This window comes from Cololabis saira, chromosome 5, assembly GCF_033807715.1.
Source record: "Cololabis saira isolate AMF1-May2022 chromosome 5, fColSai1.1, whole genome shotgun sequence".
In the NCBI taxonomy this organism is placed as follows: domain Eukaryota; kingdom Metazoa; phylum Chordata; class Actinopteri; order Beloniformes; family Belonidae; genus Cololabis; species Cololabis saira.
The window spans coordinates 8,565,113-8,589,431 of record NC_084591.1 but is presented as its reverse complement, the minus strand read 5'-3'; the positions used below and the strand labels follow the sequence as shown (position 1 = coordinate 8,589,431).

The following is a 24,319-nucleotide window of genomic DNA, read 5'->3' as shown; positions in this document are numbered from 1 at the left end:
TGGATGGATGATGGATGGATGGATGGATGATGGATGGATGATGGATGTATGGATGGATGATGGATGGATGGATGGATGATGATGGATGGATGGATGATGATGGATTGGATGGATGATGGATGGATGGATAATGGATGATGGATGGATGGATGGATGATGGATGGATGGATGGATGATGATGGATGGTGGATGGATGATGATGGATGGAGATGGATGGATGGATGATGGATGGATGTGGAATGGATGATGGATGATCGATGGATGGATGATGGATGGATGATGGATGGGTGATGGATGGTGTGATGGGATGATGGATGGATGGATGGATGATGGATGGATGGATGGATGATGGATGGATGGATGGATGGATGGATGGATGATGATGGATGGATGGATGATGGATGGATGATGGATGGATGGATGGATGGATGGATGGATGGATGGATGATGGATGATGGATGGATGATGATGGATGATGGATGGATGGGATGGATGATGGATGGATGGATGGATGGATGATGGATGGATGGATGGATGGATGGATGGATGATGGATGGATGGATGGATGATGGATGATGGATGGATGGATGGATGATGGATGGATGGATGATGATGGATGGATGATGGATGATGGATGGATGGATGATGGATGGATGGATGGATGGATGGATGGATGATGGATGATGATGGATGGATGGATGATGGATGGATGGATGGATGGATGGATGGATGGATGGATGATGGATGGATGGATGATGGATGATGGATGGATGGATGGATGGATGGATGATGGATGGATGATGATGATGGGATGGATGGATGGATGGATGATGGATGGATGGATGGATGGATGGATGGATGGATGATGGATGGATGGATGGATGATGGATGGATGGATGGATGGATGGATGGATGATGATGGATGATGGATGGATGGATGATGGATGGATGGATGGATGGATGGATAGGATATGGATGGATGATGGATGGATGGATGATGGATGATGGATGGATGATGGATGGATGGATGGATGATGATGGATGGATGATGGATGGATGGATGGATGGATGGATGATGGATGGATGGATGGATGGATGATGGATGGATGATGGTGGATGGATGGATGGATGGATGATGGATGGATGGATGGATGGATGGATGATGGATGGATGGATGGATGGATTATGGATGGATGGATGGATGGATGATGATGGATGGATGGATGGATGGAGGATGGATGGATGATGGACGATGATGGATGGATGGATGGATGGATGGATGATGGATGGAGATGAGATGATATGGATGGATTGATGGATGATGGATGGATGGATGGATGGATGGATGATTGGATGGATGATGGGATGGATGATGGATAGATGGATGGATTATGGATGGATGATGGATGGATGGATGGATTATGGATGGATGGATTGATGGATGATGGATGGATTGATGGATGGATGGATGGATGATGGATGGATGATGGATGGAATGGATGGATGATGGATGGATGATGGATGGATGCTGGATGGATGGATGGATGGATGGATGGATTATGGATGGATGATGGATGGATTATGATGGATGGATTGATGGAGATGGATGGATGGATGGATGGATGGATGGATGGATGATGGATGATGATGGAAGGATGGATGGATGGATTATGGATGGATGGATTGATGGATGATGGATGGATGGATATGGATGATGGATGGATGATGGATGGATGATGGAAGTGATGATGGATGGATTATGGATGGATGGATTGATGGATGGATGGATGATGGATGGATGGATGATGGATGGATGATGGATGGATGGATGGATTATGGATGGATGGATGGATGGATGGATGGATTATGGATGGATGGATTGTGATGGATGGATGGATGGATGGATGGCTGGATGGATGGATGATGGATGGATGGGATGGATGGATGGATGGATGGATGGGATGGATGATGATGGATGGATGGATGGATGGATGGATGGATGGATTATGGATGGATGATGGATGGATGGATTGATTATGGATGGATGGATTGATGGATGGATGGATGGCATGGATTAATGGATGGATTGGATGGATGATGGATGGATTGATGGATGGATGATGATGGATGGATGGATGGATGGAGATGGATGGATTCATGGATGATGGATGGATGGATGATGGATGGATGGATGGATGATGGATGGATGATGGATGGATGATGGATGGATGGATGGATGGATGGATGGATGGATGGATGGATGGATGGATGGATGGATTATGGATGGATGATGGATGGATGGATGATGGATGGATGGATGGATGGATGGATGGATGGATGATGGATGGATGGATGGATGATGGATGGATGATGGAAGGATGGATGGATGGATTATGGATGGATGGATTGATGGATGGTGGATGGATGGATTATGGATGGATGATGGATGGATGGATGGATGGATGATGGATGGATGGATGGATGATGGATGGATGGATGGATTATGGATGGATGGATGATGGATGGATGGATGGATGGATGGATGGATGGATGGATTATGGATGGATGGATGATGGATGGATGATGGATGGATGGATGATGGATGGATGGATGATGGATGGATGGATGGATTATGGATGGATGGATGGATGGATGATGGATGATGGATGATGGATGATGGATGGATGGATGATGGATGGATGGATGGATGATGGATGGATGGATGGATGGATGATGGATGGATGGATGATGGATGGATGGATGGATGGATGGATGATGGATGGATGGATTATGGATGGATGGATGGATTGATGGATGGATGGATGATGGATGGATGGATGATGGATGGATGGATGATGGATGGATGGATGGATCATGGATGGATGGATGATGGATGGATGATGGATGGATGGATGATGGATGGATGGATTATGGATGGATGGATGATGGATGGGTTCAATTCAATTTTATTTATATAGCGTCTAATACAACAGATGTTGTCTCCAGAGACCCAGAACATAAACATAAACATAAACATAAACCCCCGAGCAATTATTACATAAACAATGGCAGATAAAAACTCCCCTAGTGGGAGAAAAACCTTAAGCCAAACAGTGGCAAGGAAAAACTCCCCTTTAGGAAGGAATAAACCTTGAGCAGGACCAGGCTCGTAAGGGGGGACCCTCCTGCCGAGGGTCAGACTGGTGGGTCAGGGACGGCAACAGCACAGCAGGCAGGTGGAAGCGGCAACGGGATGACCAGGGGTGGGGACCGCAGGCCAGCACGCAGCTCCCCGAAGCTCCGGCCCAATCAGCAAGTCCCAGGTTGGGGTGCAGGGTCGGGGAAAGGTTGAGAAGGGGCAGGGCCAGGGAGAGGAGTCTTGAGGGACAGACGAGACGGGTGGATGGATGGATGGATGGATGGATGGATGGATGGATGGATGGATGGATGGATGGATGGATGGATGGATGGATGGATGGATGGATGGATGGATGGATGGATGGATGGATGGATGGATGGAGGGCGCGGGGCCTCAGGGCTGGCGGTCGACTCGTTTACGTTGCAGAGAAAACGGTTTACTCTGAGCAGAATAAAGAATAACTGCCCAGAAAGAGTTAACGAGCCCAGGGTCATGAAAGTTAACAGGAACTTTTATGGAGCCTCGTCGTTACAGAACCGTTTAAAAGGTTCTCACCTGCAGCGCCGCGGCTCCCCGGATCAATAGTGTGTTTACGAGCTCGATGCTGAGGATGATTGCCAGCTTTAGCCGGGTTCATTACCTCTAACGCTAGGTAAACACCCCCCGGCCCCCCGGCACCGACCCTCATGAACAGCAGCTTACGAGGGCGACCCCTGACCTCCACCCACACGGCCGGGGCCCCCGGCTGAGGACGGGTCGATGCCTTCGGTCAACAAGCGGGAGGCTCTTTAATGAAGATGGATAATCCCACCCCGCCCCTCCGCCGCTCGGCCTGCTGGGAGATCTCTGTGCAGCGCGGAGGTATTTGGATGATTGCTGTCAGACCGAGTCCTGGAGAGGGGGGGGGGGTCATGGGGGGTTAGGAGTTACGATTGAGGTCGTTTGTGAAGTCCAGGACTACAGATCAGAAACTACAGTGCCTTTGTGACCTTTTGCCACATTTCAGGCTTCAAACATAAAGATATAAAACTGTAATTTTTTGTGAAGAATCAACAACAAGTGGAACACAATCATGAAGTGGAACGAAATTTTGGGCAAAAAAATTGGGCGTGCAAAATTATCCATCCCCCCTGTGCAAAACTGATAGAGACAAACCCCAAGCGACTTACAGCTGTAATCGCAGAAAAAGGTGGTGCTACAAAGTATTAACTTAAGGGGGCTGAATAATTTTGCACGTCCAATTTTTCAGTTTTTTATTTGTTAAAAAAGTTTGAAATATCCAATAAATTTCGTTCCACTTCATGATTGTGTTCCACTTGTTGTTGATTCTTCACAAATATTGCAGTTTTATATCTTTATGTTTGAAGCCTGAAATGTGGCAAAAGGTCACAAGGTTCAAGGGGGCCAAATACTTTCGCAAGGCATTGTAAATATGTTATTAAACAATTAACATGTAAAATAAATAATAAATAACTTAACTATCTTAATCCAAACTTCATGTCAGCTTTTTTCTTTTCATCCTCTTCTTTATTTTCTTTTCATGTGTCCAGCTTCATTTTTTCTACGGGGGTTTCGAGTCGCTGATATGGAGCGATATCAGCCGTCTGTCGGGGCCCCCCCTACTATCAACTAACCAGGGACAACTTGGAAAGGGCCCCGTGAGGGGGTTTCTGATGCGTTGTCATTGCAGCCCCCCCTTCAGCTCGGGGCCCCTTCAGCTCGGGGCCTGTGGCAGGGTGGAGAGGTGGATGGGACACGCGCACCTGTGTCCCATCTGCCTGAGTGGCGCACTCTCCACCCTGCCTGCCTTATAAGGGAGCTGGTCAGCAGCGGAGGGGTCGGAGAAGCTGTTGCTGTATGCTGTATGCTGATGTGCTTGTGCACGTGTTGGCGGTGTTTTGTGTGAGAAATAAAAAGGGTCTGCACGAAACTCTGTGTCTCTCCATCCTTCGGTCGGCCCCGGTAGCACTCGCCCTGCTACATCTGGAGCCCAACGTGGGGCCTCGAAGGGTGGGCGAGAGAGGCATGGAGCGGGCCCTGGACGCGCTCGCCCAGGCCATGGCGGGCATGACGGCCATGTTCTGCGACCAGGGCGAGCGGCAGCTCGCCGCAATGGAGGCGCTTGTGGCCGCGGGGCGACCCAGCCCTGCGCCAGCAGCGCGGGAGGAGCTGGCGGCGCCGCAGCTAAGCGGCCGGGAGGCAGAAGCTGCGGGCCGCCAAGCGACGGCTCCCGAGGCGGCGGGACCCGCGGCGCGACCCATCCCTGCACCCCGCCTGAGGTTCACCGCGGCAGCGCTGGTGGCGCCGCAGCTAAGCGGCCGGGAGGCAGAAGCTGCGGGCCGCCAGGCGACGGCTCCTGGGACGGAGGTGGAGGCGGAGACAGAGGCGGAAGCAGAGTTGGCGGGGGAGCGACGGCGGGTCCCGCGGAGACGGGGCCGGACCAGCGGCCAGAGCAGAGTGTGGGGGAAGAGGCGGTCCTGAAGGCGGACCGGCAGCCCGCGCAGGGCTACGTCACGGAGGAGGCGGTCCTGGACGCACCGTTTGGCCCGGGGCCACCATGGGCCCGGCCCCGGGAGCGTCTTCCACGGCGGGCGGGCCGACGCCGGGGGCGACCCCCGCGACCGTACCGCAGGTCAGGCCGACGCCGGGGACGACCCCCCGACCAGGAAGGCTCGGAGGGTTCCGAGTTTCGTCTCCCGCTCCGAGGAGGCGGGGGGGGGAGTAGGCTCGGCCGGACGGACAGACCCCGGCTCGAGGTTGGCGTTGGGGGTGTGTGACAGGGTGGAGAGGTGGATGGGACACGCGTACCTGTGTCCCATCTGCCTGAGTGGCGCGCTCTCCACCCTGCCACAGGGCCCCTTCAGCTCGGGGCCCCCCAGCACCTGGATTAGACGGCTCCTACGAAGCCACGGCTCTGTAACGGAAGCGCTATGTAGCTTAGCATTGTTTTGCTGAAAGATGCAAGACCTTCCCTGAAAACCTCCGCCACGCTAGTGGCTGCTCCAGCCGCCAATCAAAAGGCCACGCCCCCAAATATATCAGCGGGTTAAAAGCATGGATGTATTATATTAACTGGATACCGGACCGGAAAATGGCCACCGTTCATTTCAATGGAAGTTGCTCGCCTGGCGCATACGGCGAAAAAGTTCCTGACTTCCGGGTTTACTTCCGCGTTAAGGGGCCCGTAGAGCATGCGCAGTTGAGTCACCTCCCATCATGCTCTGGGGTCTCCCATCATGCCCCGGGGCAATGACACGAATATTAATATAATATGTATTAATATAATATATGAATTACTGTATATTATTACATGTATATTATTACATGTATATTATTACATATATTATTAATGTATTAATATAATATAATTACATAATATATATTAATATAATCCATCCGTGGAATGCACGGACACGGCTGTGACGTCAGCCGTGACGTCACGCCCAGAAAGAGACTTTTCTTTGACTTTTCTGGCCGTTATAAAACATTTTTGACGGATATAAAGTCCATGACTTAAAAATATAGAATACAAAGATTAGTAATTGCCGGTGATTACAGCTGGAGGTGTCCTGTGAACAGTTTTAGAGGCTTCTCTTTTACTATTGCGGTCTATGGGAAAAAAGCTTTCTGGGCCCCATGGGATTTTTTGTTGCAGTACCGCGGCTGGCCACTGGGAAAAATCGGCGTGCCTGCTGAGTGCGAGACCGGGGGCCTGGTTAAAAGGCTTTGTGGCTCAAATCTAAGTGATTAAACTGATTGATTTCTGGTAATTACCCCACCCACCCCCTCCCCCCCGATATTTGGAAACGCTCCCCGAGGATTAATCACTCGCCTAGCGGGGAAGTGCAGAGCGGTGACGCTAGAGGTGAATTATGGGACGGATCCAGGAAAAGCCGCCACTTTTCTCGGCATGAATCACCTCAGATTCGTCTCCAGAGGCTCCGGAGGAGGTTTTAAGTGGTTTTAACTTTTCAAAACGGCGTAATGACGAAGTGAAAGCGTCTTTTTGGGCTGATTTCAGATCCTCCCGGGAATCGGTCCAGCGGCGTGTCCTTCAGGAGTTCCTCCTCTAGAGGATCGATAGAGCTGAACGGGACCTGAACCATCCAAGGAGGCGGCGGCACCATGGAAACATGGATCCTACCGATGGAGGAGTCCCACAGGGCTCCGTGTGAGGAACCCTGATTACCCATCATTCCACCTGGCACGGTTAAATTCACACAGTTGTCATGGATACGACCTAGATACGGAGACCCTAGTGGTCTGTAGAGGACCTGCAGGTCTGGATTTGGACCCTAGTGGTCTGTAGAGGACCTGCAGGTCTGGATCTGGACCCTAGTGGTCTGTAGAGGACCTGCAGGTCTGGATCTGGACTCTAGTGGTCTGTAGAGGACCTGCAGGTCTGGATCTGGACTCTAGTGGTCTGTAGAGGACCTGCAGGTCTGGATCTGGACCCTAGTGGTCTGTAGAGGACCTGCAGGTCTGGATCTGGACCAGACCAGCTCTTTTTCTAAGACCACGACCAGAATCTGTGACTCGGTCCCGGGTCCAAATCGCATCCCTCATTTCTGTACAAATGTGACCATTTCCAGCGTTTCTCTCAGGATTTGCACCCCCAACCCCAACCCCCCCGCCCTATTATTATGATGGTAATAATAGGTTTGTTTTCCAGAGGAGGGGGAGCGGCTCTTCAGCTCGCGGGGAACGACAAGTATTTACATCCCAGAGAGGCTCAGGCGGCGTCATTATGGCAGACGTGATGTCGGCAGATGGAGCTGCTCAGGTGGAACCGCTGGTTCCCGGGAACCTCCTCCACCGGGGACTGGAAACAGCCTGGTGTTTAGTTCTGAAGCTTTTAATGCTGTTTTAGTTCTGTCCTCCTGTGAAGATGGAATCAAATCATCTAATCCAGGGGTCGGCGACCCGCGGCTCTGGAGCCGCATGCGGCTCTTTAGCGCCGCCCTAGTGGCTCCTGGAGCTTTTTTCAAAATGTTTGACCTTTTTTTCTTCTTTTTTTCTTCTTTTTTTCTTCTTTTTTTCCTTCTTTTCTCTTTTTTTCATCTTTTCTCTTTTTTCTTCCTTTTTCCTTTTTTAATCTCAACGTTTCGACTTTTTTCTCAAGATTTTGACTTTTTTCTCGACATTTCAACTTTTTTTCTCGAGATTGTACTTCAACATTAATCTCAAAATTTTGACTTTTTTCTGAACATTTTGACTTTTTTCTGAACATTTCGACTTTTTTCCCGACATTTCAACTTTTTTCCAGACATTTCAACTTTTTTCTCGAAATTTTGATTTTTTTCTCGACATTGACTTTTTTCTCAAGATTGTTCTTCAACATTAATCCCAAAATGTTGACTTTTTTCTCAACATTTACACTTTTTTCTCAACATTTACACTTTTTTCTCAACATTTACACTTTTTTCTTGACATTTCAACTTTTTTCTGGACATTTTGACTTTTTTCTCAACATTTTGACTTTTTTCTCAACATTTCAACTTTTTTCTCGAGATTTTGACTTTTTTCTCAACATTTCAACTTTTTTCTCGAGATTTTGACTTTTTTCTCAACATTTCGACTTTTTCTGGAAATTTCAACTTTTTTCTCAACATTTCGACTTTTTTCTTGAATTGCATAATGTAAAAAAACATCTTTCCCCAGTCAACTAATATAGATACATGCAGCATGTGTTGCCTTCATTCTAAGACTTATACAAGACTTTTAATTTTTTGCGGCTCCAGACATATTTGTTTTTTGTGTTTTTGGTCCACTACGGCTCTTTCAACATGTTGGGTTGCCGACCCCTGGTCTAATCTAATCTCAGTAGGTGGTTCCTTCAGCAGGAACAGAGACCGGACCCGAGCTGAGGTCAGACCGGAGCTGAGGCCGGTACCAAGCCCAGCCCGGCCCCCGCCCCCCCGGAGAAGCCGTGGCTGGATAATCGGGCCTCGGCCCGGTCCGATTAAGTCCCAACATCTGACTCCCAGATGTTCCCCACATCTGCAGCCAGAACCAGAACCAGATCCAGCGGAGACTAAACTCTGGCACTAGTTCCTCCTTCTGGTTCTCACGGTACGGAGGAGGCTCTCTTTCAGGTCGCCACGGTAACATCATCCTGAACCTGATGACATCACAGCTCTGATGACATCACAGCTCTGATGACATCACAGTTCTGATGACATCACAGCTCTGATGACATCACAGCTCTGATGACATCACAGCTCTGATTTACATCACAGCTCGCCGGCTCACGTGTTTATGTTACTCTACAGGAGGAGCTTTTTGTGTTTCTGTCATGTTAGATAATAAAGGTTGGAAGAAGTACTATTTTTATATATATATATATATATATATATATATATATATATATATATATATATATATACATATACATATACATATACAGACCCGCTTCAAGACCCGCTTAAAGGGGACCTATTATCACCAGGGGTGCACACAAGCCGGTACTCGAGGGCCAGTCTACTGCACGTTTTAGATTTTTCCCTACACAACCCTGATAGACAAGGCTGTGTCACCAACAGAGTTGTGTAAACCTTGATGACACGTTGATGACGACCAGTGATTAGAATCAGGTGTGTTGAAGACAGGGAAACATCTAAAACATGCAGTAGACTAGCCCTCAAGTACCGGCTTGTGTGCACCCCTGCCTATTATGGCATCTAATACCTATTTTAAACAGGCCATGAATGTCTTAAAAACAAGCTTTTGATTGTTTTTGTTAAATAAATTAGAAATTCAGCCTCTGAGCCTTGTCTTTATCTTCCCATTCTCTCTCCCATGAGGCTCTGTGCTGATTGGCTGCCTGAATGACGCGATACACCGCTACGGAAAAATGGCGGAAGCTCCGGCCGGCCGACTTAGTTGTGGGCGTGGTTTCACGCATCGGAGGTCAACCTATGTACAAATCGCTCCCGTCGTTACGTAACGACGGGAGCAGAATCTGAACGGCTCATAGATCCACATGACCCTGGACGGCTCATCCGGGCGGCTGTACAGACACTGCCTTGGCTTGCCTTGCCTTGCCTTGCCTTGCCTTGCCTTGCCTTGCCTTGCCTTGCCTTGCCCAGTTTGGCCTTGCCTTGCCTTGCCTTGCCCAGCCTTGCCTTGTCTTGCCTTTGCCTTGCCCAGCCTTGCCTTGCCATGCCTTGCCTTGCCTTGCCTTGCCTTGCCTTGCCTTGCCTTGCCCAGCCTTGCCTTGCCCAGCCTTGCCTTGCCCAGCCTTGCCTTGCCTTGCCTTTCCTTTCCTTGCCTTGCCTTGCCTTGCCTTGCCTTGCCTAGCCTTGCCTTGCCTTGCCCAGCCTTGCCTTGCCCAGCCTTGCCTTTCCTTGCCTTGCCTTGCCCAGCCTTGCCTGTCTTGCCTTGCCTTGCCTTGCCTTGCCTTGCCTTGCCTTGCCCTGCCTTGCCTTGTCCAGCCTTGCATTGCCTTGCCTTGCCTTACCCAGCCTTGCATTGCCTTGCCTTGCCAGAACCAGACTCTGACCTCAGTGGAGCCGCTCTTATGTAACTCTATTCCTGCGTGGGCGGCCAGTTAAGAGTGACAAGACTCACAAACAGACGCCGCCGCAGAAGCTCGGCGGCAGAAACGTGACTCAGACTGGGCCGGACCCAAACCAGAACCGTGACTCAGACTGGGCCGGACCCAAACCAGAACCGTGACTCAAACTGGGCCGGACCAGAAACCCGACCCCTCTCACGGCCGTCTGATCCGGACCCAACGCTGCTCCTCTGTGGACGTGTTTGTCGTCCGTGTTTGAGGTTTATTTGAACCCAACGCTGGATTTACTGGCTGCTGTTGAGCAGCACAAGCAGGATTTATGTAAACCAGAACCAGAACCAAACGTTCTGGTTCTCTGGGAACAATGTGACTCTGCAGCGCCGACAAACGCCAGATTTGTTTCTTTTCTTTTCAGAAATAAAGCACTTAACAAGTATAGAGACCAGAGAGATCGGTGGGACTGGCTTAGTTTGTGCTAAAGCCTGATGCTAATTATGATTAATTTACATTTATTCTGGTCAAATCTGTTCAAACGTCCTCATTTAATTCTAGTATCATAAAAGAAACATCAGAGACTAGTGGAGCTGGAACCAGGACTAGTAGAACTGAAATCAGGACTAGTAGAGCTGGAACCAGGACTAGTAGAACTGAAACCAGGACTAGTAGAGCTGGAACCAGGACTAGTAGAACTGAAACCAGGACTAGTGGAACTGAAACCAGGACTAGTAGAACTGAAACCAGGACTAGTAGAACTGAAACCAGGACCAGTAGACCTGAAACCAGGACTAGTAGAACTGGAACCAGGACTAGTAGAACTGAAAACAGGACTAGTAGACCTGAAACCAGGACTAGTAGAACTGAAACCAGGACTAGTGGAACTGAAACCAGGACTAGTAGAGCTGAAACCAGGACTAGTAGAACTGAAACCAGGACTAGTAGAACTGAAACCAGGACTAGTAGACCTGAAACCAGGACTAGTAGAACTGAAACCAGGACTAGTAGACCTGAAACCAGGACTAGTAGAGTTGAAACCAGGACTAGTAGAGCTGAAACCAGGACTAGTAGAGCTGAAACCAGGACTAGTAAACCTGAAACCAGGACTAGCAGAGCTGAAACCAGGACTAGTAGACCTGAAACCAGGACTAGTAGAACTGAAACCAGGACTAAAGAACTGAAACCAGGACTAAAGAACTGAAACCAGGACTAGTAGACCTGAAACCAGGACTAGTAAACCTGAAACCAGGACTAGTAGAACTGAAACCAGGACTAGTAAACCTGAAACCAGGACTAGTAGAACTGAAACCAGGACTAGTAAACCTGAAACCAGGACTAGTAGAACTGAAACCAGGACTAGTAGATCTGAAACCAGGACTAGTTGAACTGAAACCAGGACTAGTAGAACTGAAACCAGGACTAGTAGAACTGAAACCAGGACTAGTTGAACTAAAACCAGGACTAGGAAACCAGGACTAGTAGAACTGAAACCAGGACTAGTAGAACTGAAACCAGAACTAGTAGAACTGGAACCAGGACTAGTAAACCTGAAACCAGGACTAGTAAACCTGAAACCAGGACTAGTAGAGCCAAAACCAGGACTAGTAAACCTGAAACCAGGACTAGTAGAACTAAAACCAGGACTAGTAGAACTGAAACCAGGACTAGTAGAACTGACACCAGGACTAGTAGAACTGAAACCAGGACTAGTAGAGCTGAAACCAGGACTAGTAGAACTGAAACCAGGACTAGTAACTGGAACTAGGACTAGTAGAAACTGAAACCAGGACTAGTAGAACTGAAACCAGGACTAGTAAACCTGAAACCAGGACTAGTAGAACTGAAACCAGGACTAGTACACCTGAAACCAGGACTAGTAGAACTGAAACCAGGACTAGTACAACTGAAACCAGGACTAGTAGAACTGAAACCAGGACTAGTAGACCTGAAACCAGGACTAGTAGAACTGGAACCAGGACTAGTAGAACTGGAACCAGGACTAGTAGACCTGAAACCAGGACTAGTAGAACTGGAACCAGGACTAGTAGAACTGAAAATAGGACTAGTAGAGTTGAAACCAGGACTAGTAGAACTGGAACCAGGACTAGTAGAACTGAAAATAGGACTAGTAGAGTTGAAACCAGGACTAGTAGAACTAGAACCAGGACTAGTGGAATTGAAACCAGGACTAGTAGAACTGAGACCAGGACTAGTAGAACTGAAAATAGGACTAGTAGAACTGGAACCAGGACTAGTAGAACTAGAACCAGGACTAGTAGACCTGAAACCAGGACTAGTAGAACTGAAACCAGGACTAGTAGAACTGAGACCAGGACTAGTAGAACTGAAAATAGGACTAGTAGAACTGGAACCAGGACTAGTAGAACTGGAACCAGGACTAGTAGAACTAGAACCAGGACTAGTGGAATTGAAACCAGGACTAGTAGAACTGAAACCAGGACTAGTAGAACTGAAACCAGGACTAGTAGAACTGAGACCAGGACTAGTAGAACTGGAACCAGGACTAGTAGAACTAGAACCAGGACTAGTAGAGCTGAAACCAGGACTAGTAGACCTGAAACCAGGACTAGTATGCAACTGCAATCGATAAGTCCGGTTTCAGTGGCAGTAACAGCAGAACCGGGTCCAGCCTTCGGCCCTGGATCCCGGCTGTTCGTGACTGTTTGGAATGTGAAGACTTTTCTGGTTTTGCCTCTTGGCCACATGTGTCTGGCAGATGATTCAGGGTTTTGGTTCCAGTTTCTGGTTTCTGCATTTGTTGCGTAAAGCAGGACGTTCATTTATACGCAGCAACACGTCTCTAACGGGGGAAACTAGTTGTTTCAGCAGCGAGATCAGTTCTCATGAAGCCTTCATCTCACGAACCAACTGATCGTGTTTAATAACGATGGAGATTAATAACGACGGAGTTTAATAATGAGGGAGTTTAATAACGATGGAGATTTATAACGACGGAGATTAATAACGATGGAGATTAATAACGAGGGAGTTTAATAACGACAGAATTTAATAACGAGGGAGTTTAATAATGATGGAGATTAATAACGACGAAGATTAATAACGACAGAGTTTAATAACGACGATGTTTAATAACGCCGATGTTTAATAACGACAATGTTTAGTAACGATGGAGTTTAATGACGATGGAGATTAATAATGACGGAGTTTAATAACGAGGGAGTTTAATAACGAGGGAGTTTAATAACGACGATGTTTAATAACGAGGAGCTGTGCCTCGTTTCCGGGCCCTCGAGATCTCAGATGGCCTTTCAGATCTCCGTTTATGGGCGTTTAAGGGTGTAGATGGGTGTTCATTGGTGTTCATAGTTGTAGATGGGTGTTCATTGGTGTTCATAGTTGTAGATGGGTGTTCATTGGTGTTCATAGTTGTAGATGGGTGTTCATTGGTGTCCATGGGTGTTCATTGGTGTTTATGGGTGTAGGTGGGTGTTTATGGTTGTTCAAGGGTGTCAAGGGCGTTAAAGTATGTAGATGGGTCTTCATTGGTGTTCATTGGTATTCATTGGTGTTCATGGGCGTTAAAGTGTGTAGACGGGTGTTCGTGGGTGTTCATGGGTGTTTATGGGTGTTTGTGGCCATTCAAAGTTGTTTATGGGCGTTCAAGGTAGTCATGGGTGTTCATAGGTGTAGATGGGTCTTAATGGGTGTTCATGGGTGTAGATGGGTGTTTATAGGTGTAGATGGGTGTTCATAGTATAGATGGGTGTTCATGGACGTTCATTGGTGTTCATTGGTATAGATGGGTGTTCATGGATGTTCAAGGGTGTTGATGGGTGTTCATGGGTGTTCATAGGTATAGATGGGTGTTCATGGTTGTAGATGGGTGTTTATGGGTGTATACGGTAGTTCAAGGGTGTTTATGGGTGTATACGGTAGTTCAAGGGTGTTTATGGGTCTAGATGGGTGTAGATGGCTGTTCATGCATGTTCATTGGTGTTCATGGGTGTTCATGGGTGTTTATGGGTGTAGATGGGTGTAGATGGGCGTTCCTGGGTACTTGCCTCATGGGTGACGACGACAGAGAGCTGCTCGGGGGCGTTAATCTTCCGGAGGCCATCTTAGTTCAGCTCAGCATCTGAAACAGGCGGTAAAAACACCGTCAGGGCGACGTGGTTCTGCAGGGTGACGTGGTTCTGCAGGGAGACATGGTTCTGCAGGGTGACATGGTTCTGCAGGGTGATGTGGTTCTGCAGGGGGATGTGGTTCTGCAGGGTGATGTGGTTCTGCAGGGTGATGTGGTTCTGCAGGGCGACGTGGTTCTGCAGGGTGACGTGGTTCTGCAGGGCGACGTGGTTCTACAGGGCGACGTGGTTCTGCAGGGTGACATGGTTCTGCAGGGTGACGTGGTTCTGCAGGGCGACGTGGTTCTGCAGGGTGATGTGGTTCTGCAGGGCGACGGTTGCAGCATGTTTCAGCGTCGCCGTAGCGACCCACGTTACCCGCAGCCCGCAGCGTCCCTGCAGTGTTATCCACCACAACATCTCCTCATTGATCCGCCTCCAAGAGTTCTATTCTTGTCTCCTGAGTAATTCAATTATCAATAAAGCTCCTGTTTTAAACGGCCGGAGCCGCTGCTGCTGCTGCCAGTGGAGGAATATTTCTGATCTCCTAAGACTCTGGCCGGCCGCCAGCGCGCGGCTCTCCACGGCCGCCGTTCTTAAGTGCCCACAACTTTATCCTGCTGTTTTATTGATGTATCCTCTTCAGATTGGTTGGTTTTCCATCGGGGGGAGACGCCGCCGCCGCCCCCGCGCCCAACCTATGATCTAATCCTTTTAGTTAATGACGTCCTCCAGCCGAGTGGCTACAAATGTGATGTTTACAGTGGGGTGTAATGACCAGGTAGTTACAAGATGAGAGGTTTTTCCAGGGACGCACAAACACCCGTCCCTCGGGGGGGGTGGTATAACGAAGGCTTGGCGTCTCACGCCATCGATCGGCGGAGGAGGGAGGCCTCGCTGCGGAGCCGTTGAGCCCGGAGGGAAGCGTTCAGTCGCGGGTCGCTCGAGCAGAAGCGAAGCCCAACGCGTCGATGGAAATGACAACTCATCCGTTTTGGTGATTGCGTTGCATCGCTCGCTCGGATGCGCTGGAACCCGCCGCGTTACATAATCGCAACAACAACGAGGGCGTTTGATGGTTGAGTAACAAACGACTGTTAATTACACTCCAACATAAGACCGTGGAAGGAAAACCTACATTTACCAGGACTTTCATCTCCTCACCGACACTATGAACCCTGGGTATTTACAGCGTCTGATTTCATTTGTTTCTCTTCATCCGTTTAACATTTCAGACCTGAGACAGCTTCCAGTAAAACATCCCATAATTATCACTGAAATCACTTGAAACGGACAAATGTACCAGGAAATTAACATTTGGCCCCCTAAAAAGATTGACGGGTTGAACTAAAGGTGTCTTCGGTCACTCAGACTGTTTAAAGGGTTAAAGGTCAACCCTGTGGTTGGTATCATGGTGTCCACCACCCTGGACCTGGACCAGAGTTGTCTGAGGAGACCAGGAGAACCTTCTAGATAGAGCTGGGGATCGATTCAAATATCAAGAATCGATTCGATTCCGATTCTTAAGATTCAGAATTGATTATCACGATCCGATTCGATCTGATTCGATCCGATATTGATTTGGGTTACTGTTAATAAAACAGTTTTTTCAGCTGTTGCATGAATTATATGACTGTCTAGTTATGCAACATATTAATACTAGTATTATATTGAGATTCAACAGCAAGTATTGCAGCTAATGATGCTGTAAGGACCGATCAGCTCCCAGAATGCTGATAGAACTGCTTTCAGAAACATCGTGGGTCAGAATTATCAAACAGATCCAGGGAGGAAACAGAGACGGATGAAATCGCTTTTATTTTTTCCCCATTTATGAGAATTTGTTTTTTAACATTTATGCAAATGTAACCCCAATACAGTTTAATAAAGCAAAGAAAGACAATTATAATGAATGCAATTATAACTGAAAACTTGAATGTTTTCATACCTTTAAACATATTTAAAGGCAAAAACATGGCACCAGTTATTCTCCTGTCCAACAAAATATTACTTTTTTGGGCATAAAAAGTACCAAAAGTTGTAATGTAGTGATGAAAAAAAAAAAAAAAGATAACATTTTTTTATTTTTTTTTTTAAATCGATCTTTAGACATATGAATCGATTTTTAGGAATTAATATGAGAATCGATTTAAAATCGGAGAATCGATTTTTTCAACACAGGCCTACTTCTAGACCAGCATGTTGGAGACTAGAAGACTAAAGGAAGTTGGGTCCACAGGACTGGGGACGACCTCCCAGGACTGAAGACAAACCGAAGAGACGAATAATAACAATGGAAACCAAAGAGTCCTGAACAACTACCAAAGAGATTCAAGGTGACCTCCAAGGTCCAGGTCATCAGAGTCAGATCCAACGGTCCATCACTGGTGGAACCAAGGTGGACCACTGAGGAGCACTCCACTGAAACCAGTGAAACCAGAAACGACCTCTGCATTTACACTGTAAAAACATTCCCTCTCGAACCAAAACTCCATCTCATCAAAGTTGTCAGATTTCAAACAGATTCTTCGCCGATGAGCTAAGAGAACTTTTCTTGAGTAGATTTCTTAGCAAAAGTAGCAAAATGGCCTAAAATTGTTTTCTAATTTTGTTGAGACAAGGCTTTTTTTTTTTTTTTTTCCTTGTCTGCACATATATTAATGGTTAATACCATGCTGGTAAGAACCTAAAGCATATATATTAGCATTTTTGATATAAAATGCATATGATATATTTTTTAATATGTCACATTTATTTTAAATTTATTTTATTAATATATATACCCATACATATATATATATGTATATATATATATATATATATATATATATATATATATATATATATATATATATATATATATATATATATATGTATATATATATATATATATATATATATATATATATATATATATATATATATATATATATATATATATATATATATATATATATATATATATATACATATACATATACATTTTTTTTCTAAAAAGGCTTTTTTTTACTTTCTGATAACTAGTTTTTGCAGTTTAGCTAGTAGGCAGGCAACCCAGGTCATTGCCTAGGGCCCCGAACTGAAGGGGGTGCCGAGGGTCAGCTGAAGTCAACAACAAAATAATGAAACTGCTTTAAGCGCTGCAACGACAACGCATCAGAAACCCCCCTCACGGGGCCCTTTCCAAGTTGTCACTGGCTAGTTGATAGTAGGGGGGGGGGGGGCAACAGACGGCTGATATCGCTCCATATCAGCGACACAACTTGAAACCCCCGTAGACTCTGCAATGACTAGCCAGTATCGACGTGCAGCAATAGTGATTACAAATTTGAAGAAAAGAAGTGAACATTTCCCTTTGGACAAACGAAAAGAATAAAAACAAGAATAGGATGAAAAGAAAAATGGTGAGGGTGGTTAGAATGTGTAAGTTATGTGTGTTACATTATTAAAAATGAATGCTACTAGCAGCCTGACACTTTATCCCAAACTCCCATCATCGACCGAGTTTACCGCACATTAAAGTCGTGTAAAGTGAATTCAGCCATTTTTTTCTAAACACATTCATAGCCACATAATAAGTTAGTGTGTATGTAAAGTTTGCATTAAGATAGTTATGTTATTTATTATTTATTTTATATGTTAATTGTTTAATAAAAGATTTGGTTACTGATTTGTGGTCCTGGACTTCATTCATCATGATTCTGGGGGGGCCCATGGTCTCTCCTGCCCAGGGCCCCCAGAGGGCCTAGAAACACCCCTGGGAACAAAAACCTCACCGTGGAAAATAAAACCGTCTCGTTGAACCGATCCATAAACATCATCATGTTTGTTTATCTGAGAATCGGACTCGTGGACGCGGAGCAGGATTGGGTTTTGGCCCCCGGTGGCGTGAAGGAGGGGAGGGGAGGATGGGGCTGCAGAGGAATTATTCTGGTCCTGTAATCGATGAGAGGGTCACAGCCACAGCTCGTTCCATTATTGGGCCCCGCGGCTCGTTACGGAGCTCTTCTGCGGACCATAAATGAAGACGAGTCGACCAATCAGCCGTGGCGCTCCGAGTGGCGCTAAGTGCCGCGTGAAGGACCACTGCACTGAAAGTGATCACTTTCATTCAAGTGGCCAAACGCCGGCTCTTTTACTCTATTTATTTTACAGCCATTCCTGTTAGGGAGAGGGGGGGGGGGTGCAGATGAAACCCAACGCCGGGTCCTCAGCCCGCCCGGAGACCAGGACCGGAACCAAGACCAGGACCAGGACCACATTCAGGGCCCAGGCGCTGCGGAAAGCTTCCCGAGCAGACGACCAGCTTCCTGGCTAATTTTCCTGCTGCTGGACGTTATTATTCCTGAAACTGGAACCCGGCGACCCCCCCACCCCTGCGGTTGCCGTGGTGCCGGCTGTAGGTGAGTCAAACAAAGGCCAGCTCTGTCTGGGCCTCGAGTCACTCGCCGGGTAGAATAACATGCACTCGCTGATTTGTGTGCGCAGCAGAAAAATCACCTGGAGACGCGGTTTTTATTTCTTACATGTGTGCTGGAAGTGGAGCGGGGATGGGGTGGGGGGGGGGTCTACATGTGATGCATGCTGGTCCAGCAGGAACCGCCGCCGTTTACCACGTCTACAGGTCGTTTCCAGAGACTGTAGAAGAAGAACTGGACAAGGCCTCTCCGTGACGTCACCCACAGGTTCCTGCTGAGTTCTGCTCAAGCCTATCAAACCGGCCTGACAACCACAGTCAATCACAGTCCTGAAACACACCTGAAACAAGCGCCAGGTAGCTAAGACATCAGCGATCCAGGTAACTCCTCGGAGCCGCACTGCAGTTCTGGTTCTGGGACTAGAGAGCCAGATGCGTGCAGGTGTGCAGGTGAACAAGTGTCCAGGTTTCCAGATGCCCAGGCGTGCAGGTGTGAAGCCATGCAAGCATCCAGCTGTGCAGGTGTGCAGATGTGCAGGCGTCCAGGTGTGCAGGTGTGCAGGTGTCCAGGTGTGCAGGTGTGCAGGTGTGCAGGTGTCCAGGTGTGCAGGTGTGCAGGTGTGCAGGCATCCAGGTGTGCAGGTGTGCAGGTGTGCAGGTGTCCAGGTGTGCAGGTTTTCAGGCGTCCAGGCTTCCAGGTGTGCAGGTTTCCAGGTTTGCAGGTGTGCAGGTGTGCAGGTGTGCAGGTGTGCAGGTGTCCAGGTGTGCAGGCATCACCATTCAGGAGTGCAATTAGACAACGCCAACAGGGAAAGACATCAGCAACAGTCCTAGAAACGCAGCTGTTGTCCCACATCAGCCTGGAGAGGATCATCAATCCACTTCCAACTGCTTCTTTTGAGTCTCGTCAACATCATATTTTCCTACTTTGCCTCATGGATGCTGACTTCGTATGTTTGAAGAATAAAAACATTCTCTGTTTCACCAGTGAAATATGTGGCAGACAGCAGCTCATTGTCCACCGACCTCCCGGCGTTTGAACCGCGAGCCGCCGCCGACTTTCCGAGACGTTCCAAGCAAAACCACCGAACGATTATAAAACCCGATCAGCAGGAATTAGAACACGGCACCATGTGGGGAGGCAACACGGCCACGGATTTCTGTCCATTTCTGTCTGGAGGAAACAAAGGAGAAGGAACGACGAGTGGGGGACAAGCGGAACCACTCACCCCTGATGTCTCAGAGCACCCCGTTGGGGTACCGGTTCCTCGAGTTTCCTGCAAAACCTTAAACCCACCGGGCCCCGGTTCTCCCCCGGTTCTGTGTTGTGGAGACGGGATGGTGCCGGATGAGTGGCTGGGAGCCGAGGCTCGGACCCGACATTCCCAACCCACACATGCTGGAGGCTGAAAGTGGGCCCTTGTCCTCGGACAGAGACCCGCAACAAAGCATCATGAACGGACTTTTTCTTTTCTTTTTTTCAAAACACTAAATAATACAAAACAGCACGCAAAACAAAAACAGAAACGCATACAGTTATAGGACAAGATGGGACGCTAGAAAAGAAACAAAACAGTACAAAACAACTAAATCAATGTTTTTGCTCAGATTTCTTATTATATGAGTATGATGGTTTTCTAGATAGAATGATGGTTATTTTAGGAGAGAGACAGTAGCCGAAAATAAAAAATAAATAAATAGGATAAATAACGTGAATAAATTAGGAAAAATTATAAATAAATAATAATTAAAAACAGTCTTTGTTCTTGGTTTTTTTATATTTGAAATAAATAAATAAATAAATAAATAAATAAGGAAAAATGATAAATAAATAATAATTAAAAAATAAATAGGATAAATAACATAAATAGATAAAAAAAATAAAAAAATAAGTAAATAAATAAATAAATAAGCAAAAATTATAAATAAATAATAATTAAAAACAGTCTTTGTTCTTGGTTTTTTATATTTGAAATAAATAAATAAATAAGGAAAAATGATAAATAAATAATAATTAAAAAATAAATAGGATAAATAACATAAATAGATAAATAAATAAAAAATAAGTAAATAAATGAATGAATAAATAAGCAAAAATGATAAATAAATAATAAAAAAAAATTTAAAAAGAAAGGGCGGGACCTGTTCGGACAGCAGAGCCAGAGCAGAGTTAAATACATTAATTCGTTTGTGTTTTGTTTTTTGTTTCCTTGTCCCTTTTCTATTTACTTTTTAATTTGGTATGTTTCCTACCAGTCAAGAGCCTGGACCAGTCCCAAACCAGTCCCCAACCAGTCCCCAACCAGTCCCAAAACAGTCCCCAACCAGTCCCAAACCAGGCCCCAACCAGTCCCATCCGCCAGTCCCCCCAGCAAGCATGTACATGATGGATCAGGATCAATCAGACGACCTTCAGCTGTGAGAAACGCGGTTCCCCAGCTGTATTGATGACACACGTCTTGAGCCGACCTTTCGTGACCTCTCCAGACCCGCCGGGCGTCTTGGTGGTTATCTCAGTCTGAGTGCAGAGCGTTCCTCTGATAACTCCGGCATGGAACACCTATTTATAGAACTGGACTCGTGCTTTGGTGAAAGCTGAGGTTTAGTCGTTAGTTTGGAACCCGGACAGTTAATCTACAAGATTCAAACATTTGGAGATGAACAATAAACAAGATGGTATCCAAACTGATTTCAGCTTTAAGCTCCCATATTATGAAGTTTTATCCCCCTAAACGTACATCCAACGTACAATAATCAGTCCATCAAACATTGATGATCAGTCCATCAAACATTGATGATCAGTCCATCAAACGCCAATATTAGTCCATCAAACGCCAATATCAGTCCATCAAACGCCAATATCAGTCCATCAAACGCCAATATCAGTCCATCAAATGCCAATATCAGTCCAAACGTTGATGATCAGTCCATCAAACGCCAATATTAGTCCATCAATCACCAGTCAGTTCATCAATCACCAATATCAGTCCAAACATCAATATCAGTCCATCAAACACCAATAATCAGTCCATCAAACATCAATATCAGTCCATCAATTGGTGATCAGTCCATCAAACACCAATATTAGTCCATCAAATATTGATGATCAGTCCATCAAACGCCAATATCAGTCCATCAATCACCAAAATCAGTCCAAACATCAATATCAGTCCATCAAAAGTTGATCATCAGTCATCAAACGTCAATATTAGTCCATCAAACACCAATATCAGTCCATCAAACGTCAATATTAGTCCATCAATCACCAAATATCAGTCCATCAAACACCAATATCAGTCCATCAAACACCAATATTAGTCCATCAAACACCAATATTAGTCCATCAATCACCAATATCAGTCCAAACATCAATATCAGTCCATCAAAAGTTGATCATCAGTCATCAAACGTCAATATTAGTCCATCAAATGCCAATATTAGTCCATCAGTTGATGATCAGTCCATCAAATACCGATATCAGTCCATCAAACAATAATTTTAGTCCATCAAACATTGATGATCAGTCCATCAAACGTCAATATCAGTCCATCAAATACCAATAATCAGTCCATCAAACACCAATATCGGTCCATCAAACACCAATATCAGTCCATCAAACACTGATTATCAGCTGAAACTTCCTCAATCCCACAGAAGCAGACATGTGGATTCAGGACCGCTCACAGAATTTATTTGTTCTTTTTTGGCTTCATTTTTGTTGACATTACTAAAGCCCACAATGATCAGATGATTTATTATGTTTTACATGAACTAAAACATAACAATCAAAAGAGGCGGTACCAGTTATGCAGAAGAATAACTTCTACAGCTCCCACGTCTGTCTCCACGTCCTGCTAAGGACATTGTTTGTTCCATTTGAAGCCCGATGCCGTTCACATCCCGACGGAGGAACATAAATTAGGCGTCGAAGACACAGAACACGACATCCTGGTGCCGCTGCTCCGTATCTGGGCGGCTAATGATAGAAAAACCCTGTCAACATCCTGACGCGTCTCAGCCGGGATGACGGGCCCTGGGAGCGGCGCGGGTTTGAATCCAGCAGCAAGTGTGTGGGAGGACGGAGGGGGTGCACTTTCCCTTTCTTCCACTTATTTATAATAAAAATAAGCGCCTGTTTGGGAGGAAGAGTGGAAGGAGTTGAAAGGGAAGTGGGCGTCTTGAGGAGGTGACAGTGGGGGGGGGGGGTTGGCTCGCAGGTAAAAACAACAACAAACCCTTTCAGGGGGAAGGAGACGCGTCTCCTGCAGAAAAGTTTGACACCAGCAATTATTCTCTGTAAGACACTGAGGTTTAAGTTTGCACTTGTGGCTCGGAGAGCAGGAACAAGCCCCGATGGACTTCTGACAGAAGCTGCTGAGATATCTGGACACCTAGTTGTTTTTATTCTTTCTTTCTTTTATGCGTCAACAGTTTAACTTTGACATGATCAGAGGTGTCAAGTAACGAAGTACAAATACTTCGTTACCTTACTTAAGTAGAAATTTTGGTTATCTTTACTTCACTGGAGTAATTATTTTCCAGACGACTTTTTACTTTTACTCCTTACATTTTCACACAATTATCTGTACTTTTTACTCCTTACATTTTAAAAACAGCCTCGTTACTCTATTTCATTTTGGCCTTTAAAAGAAACTATCCAGTTAAATTGCTCCATCCGGATAGAGTGAATTTGGTTGTGGTTGTTTCAGATGTTCTTGTCCAGTTTTGTTCTTACATCCGTTCCCTCAGATTCCTGCAACTAAACTTGGATGTACATTCCAATAAAGGTTAAGATAAATGATAAAATGCCTCTGAAGTTTGACTTTTTGCACCATTACAATACTTATAGGCAACTAGTCATCATATCTGCTGCTCTCTGAAACACATGTTAATGCTCAATAGTTCACATATATGGTTCTTTAATATATTTGCATTATACTAAGATGCATTCATTTTCAATGGCTTTTGTCCTTAATGGCTTTTTTCCCCCTTACATTACTTTTACTTTTATACTTTAAGTAGTTTTGAAACCAGTACTTTTATACTTTTACTTGAGTAAAAAACTTGAGTTGATACTTCAACTTCTACAGGAGTATTTTTAAACTCTAGTATCTATACTTCTACCTGAGTAATGAATGTGAATACTGAAG

The 24,319-nt window shown here is 46.1% G+C and overlaps 1 protein-coding gene across 1 annotated transcript in view; it reads right to left on the bottom strand.

Moving 5' to 3' along the window:
* LOC133443714 (protein inscuteable homolog) overlaps window positions 1-24,319 on the bottom strand; it is a 94,715-nt gene that overhangs the window by 43,438 nt on the left and 26,958 nt on the right. Inside the window, exon 2 of the mRNA XM_061720887.1 lies at window positions 14,693-14,766. Within this exon, the coding sequence (XP_061576871.1) occupies window positions 14,693-14,748 (56 nt within the window). The 5' untranslated portion in view covers window positions 14,749-14,766. The remainder of the gene's footprint in view (window positions 1-14,692; window positions 14,767-24,319) is intronic.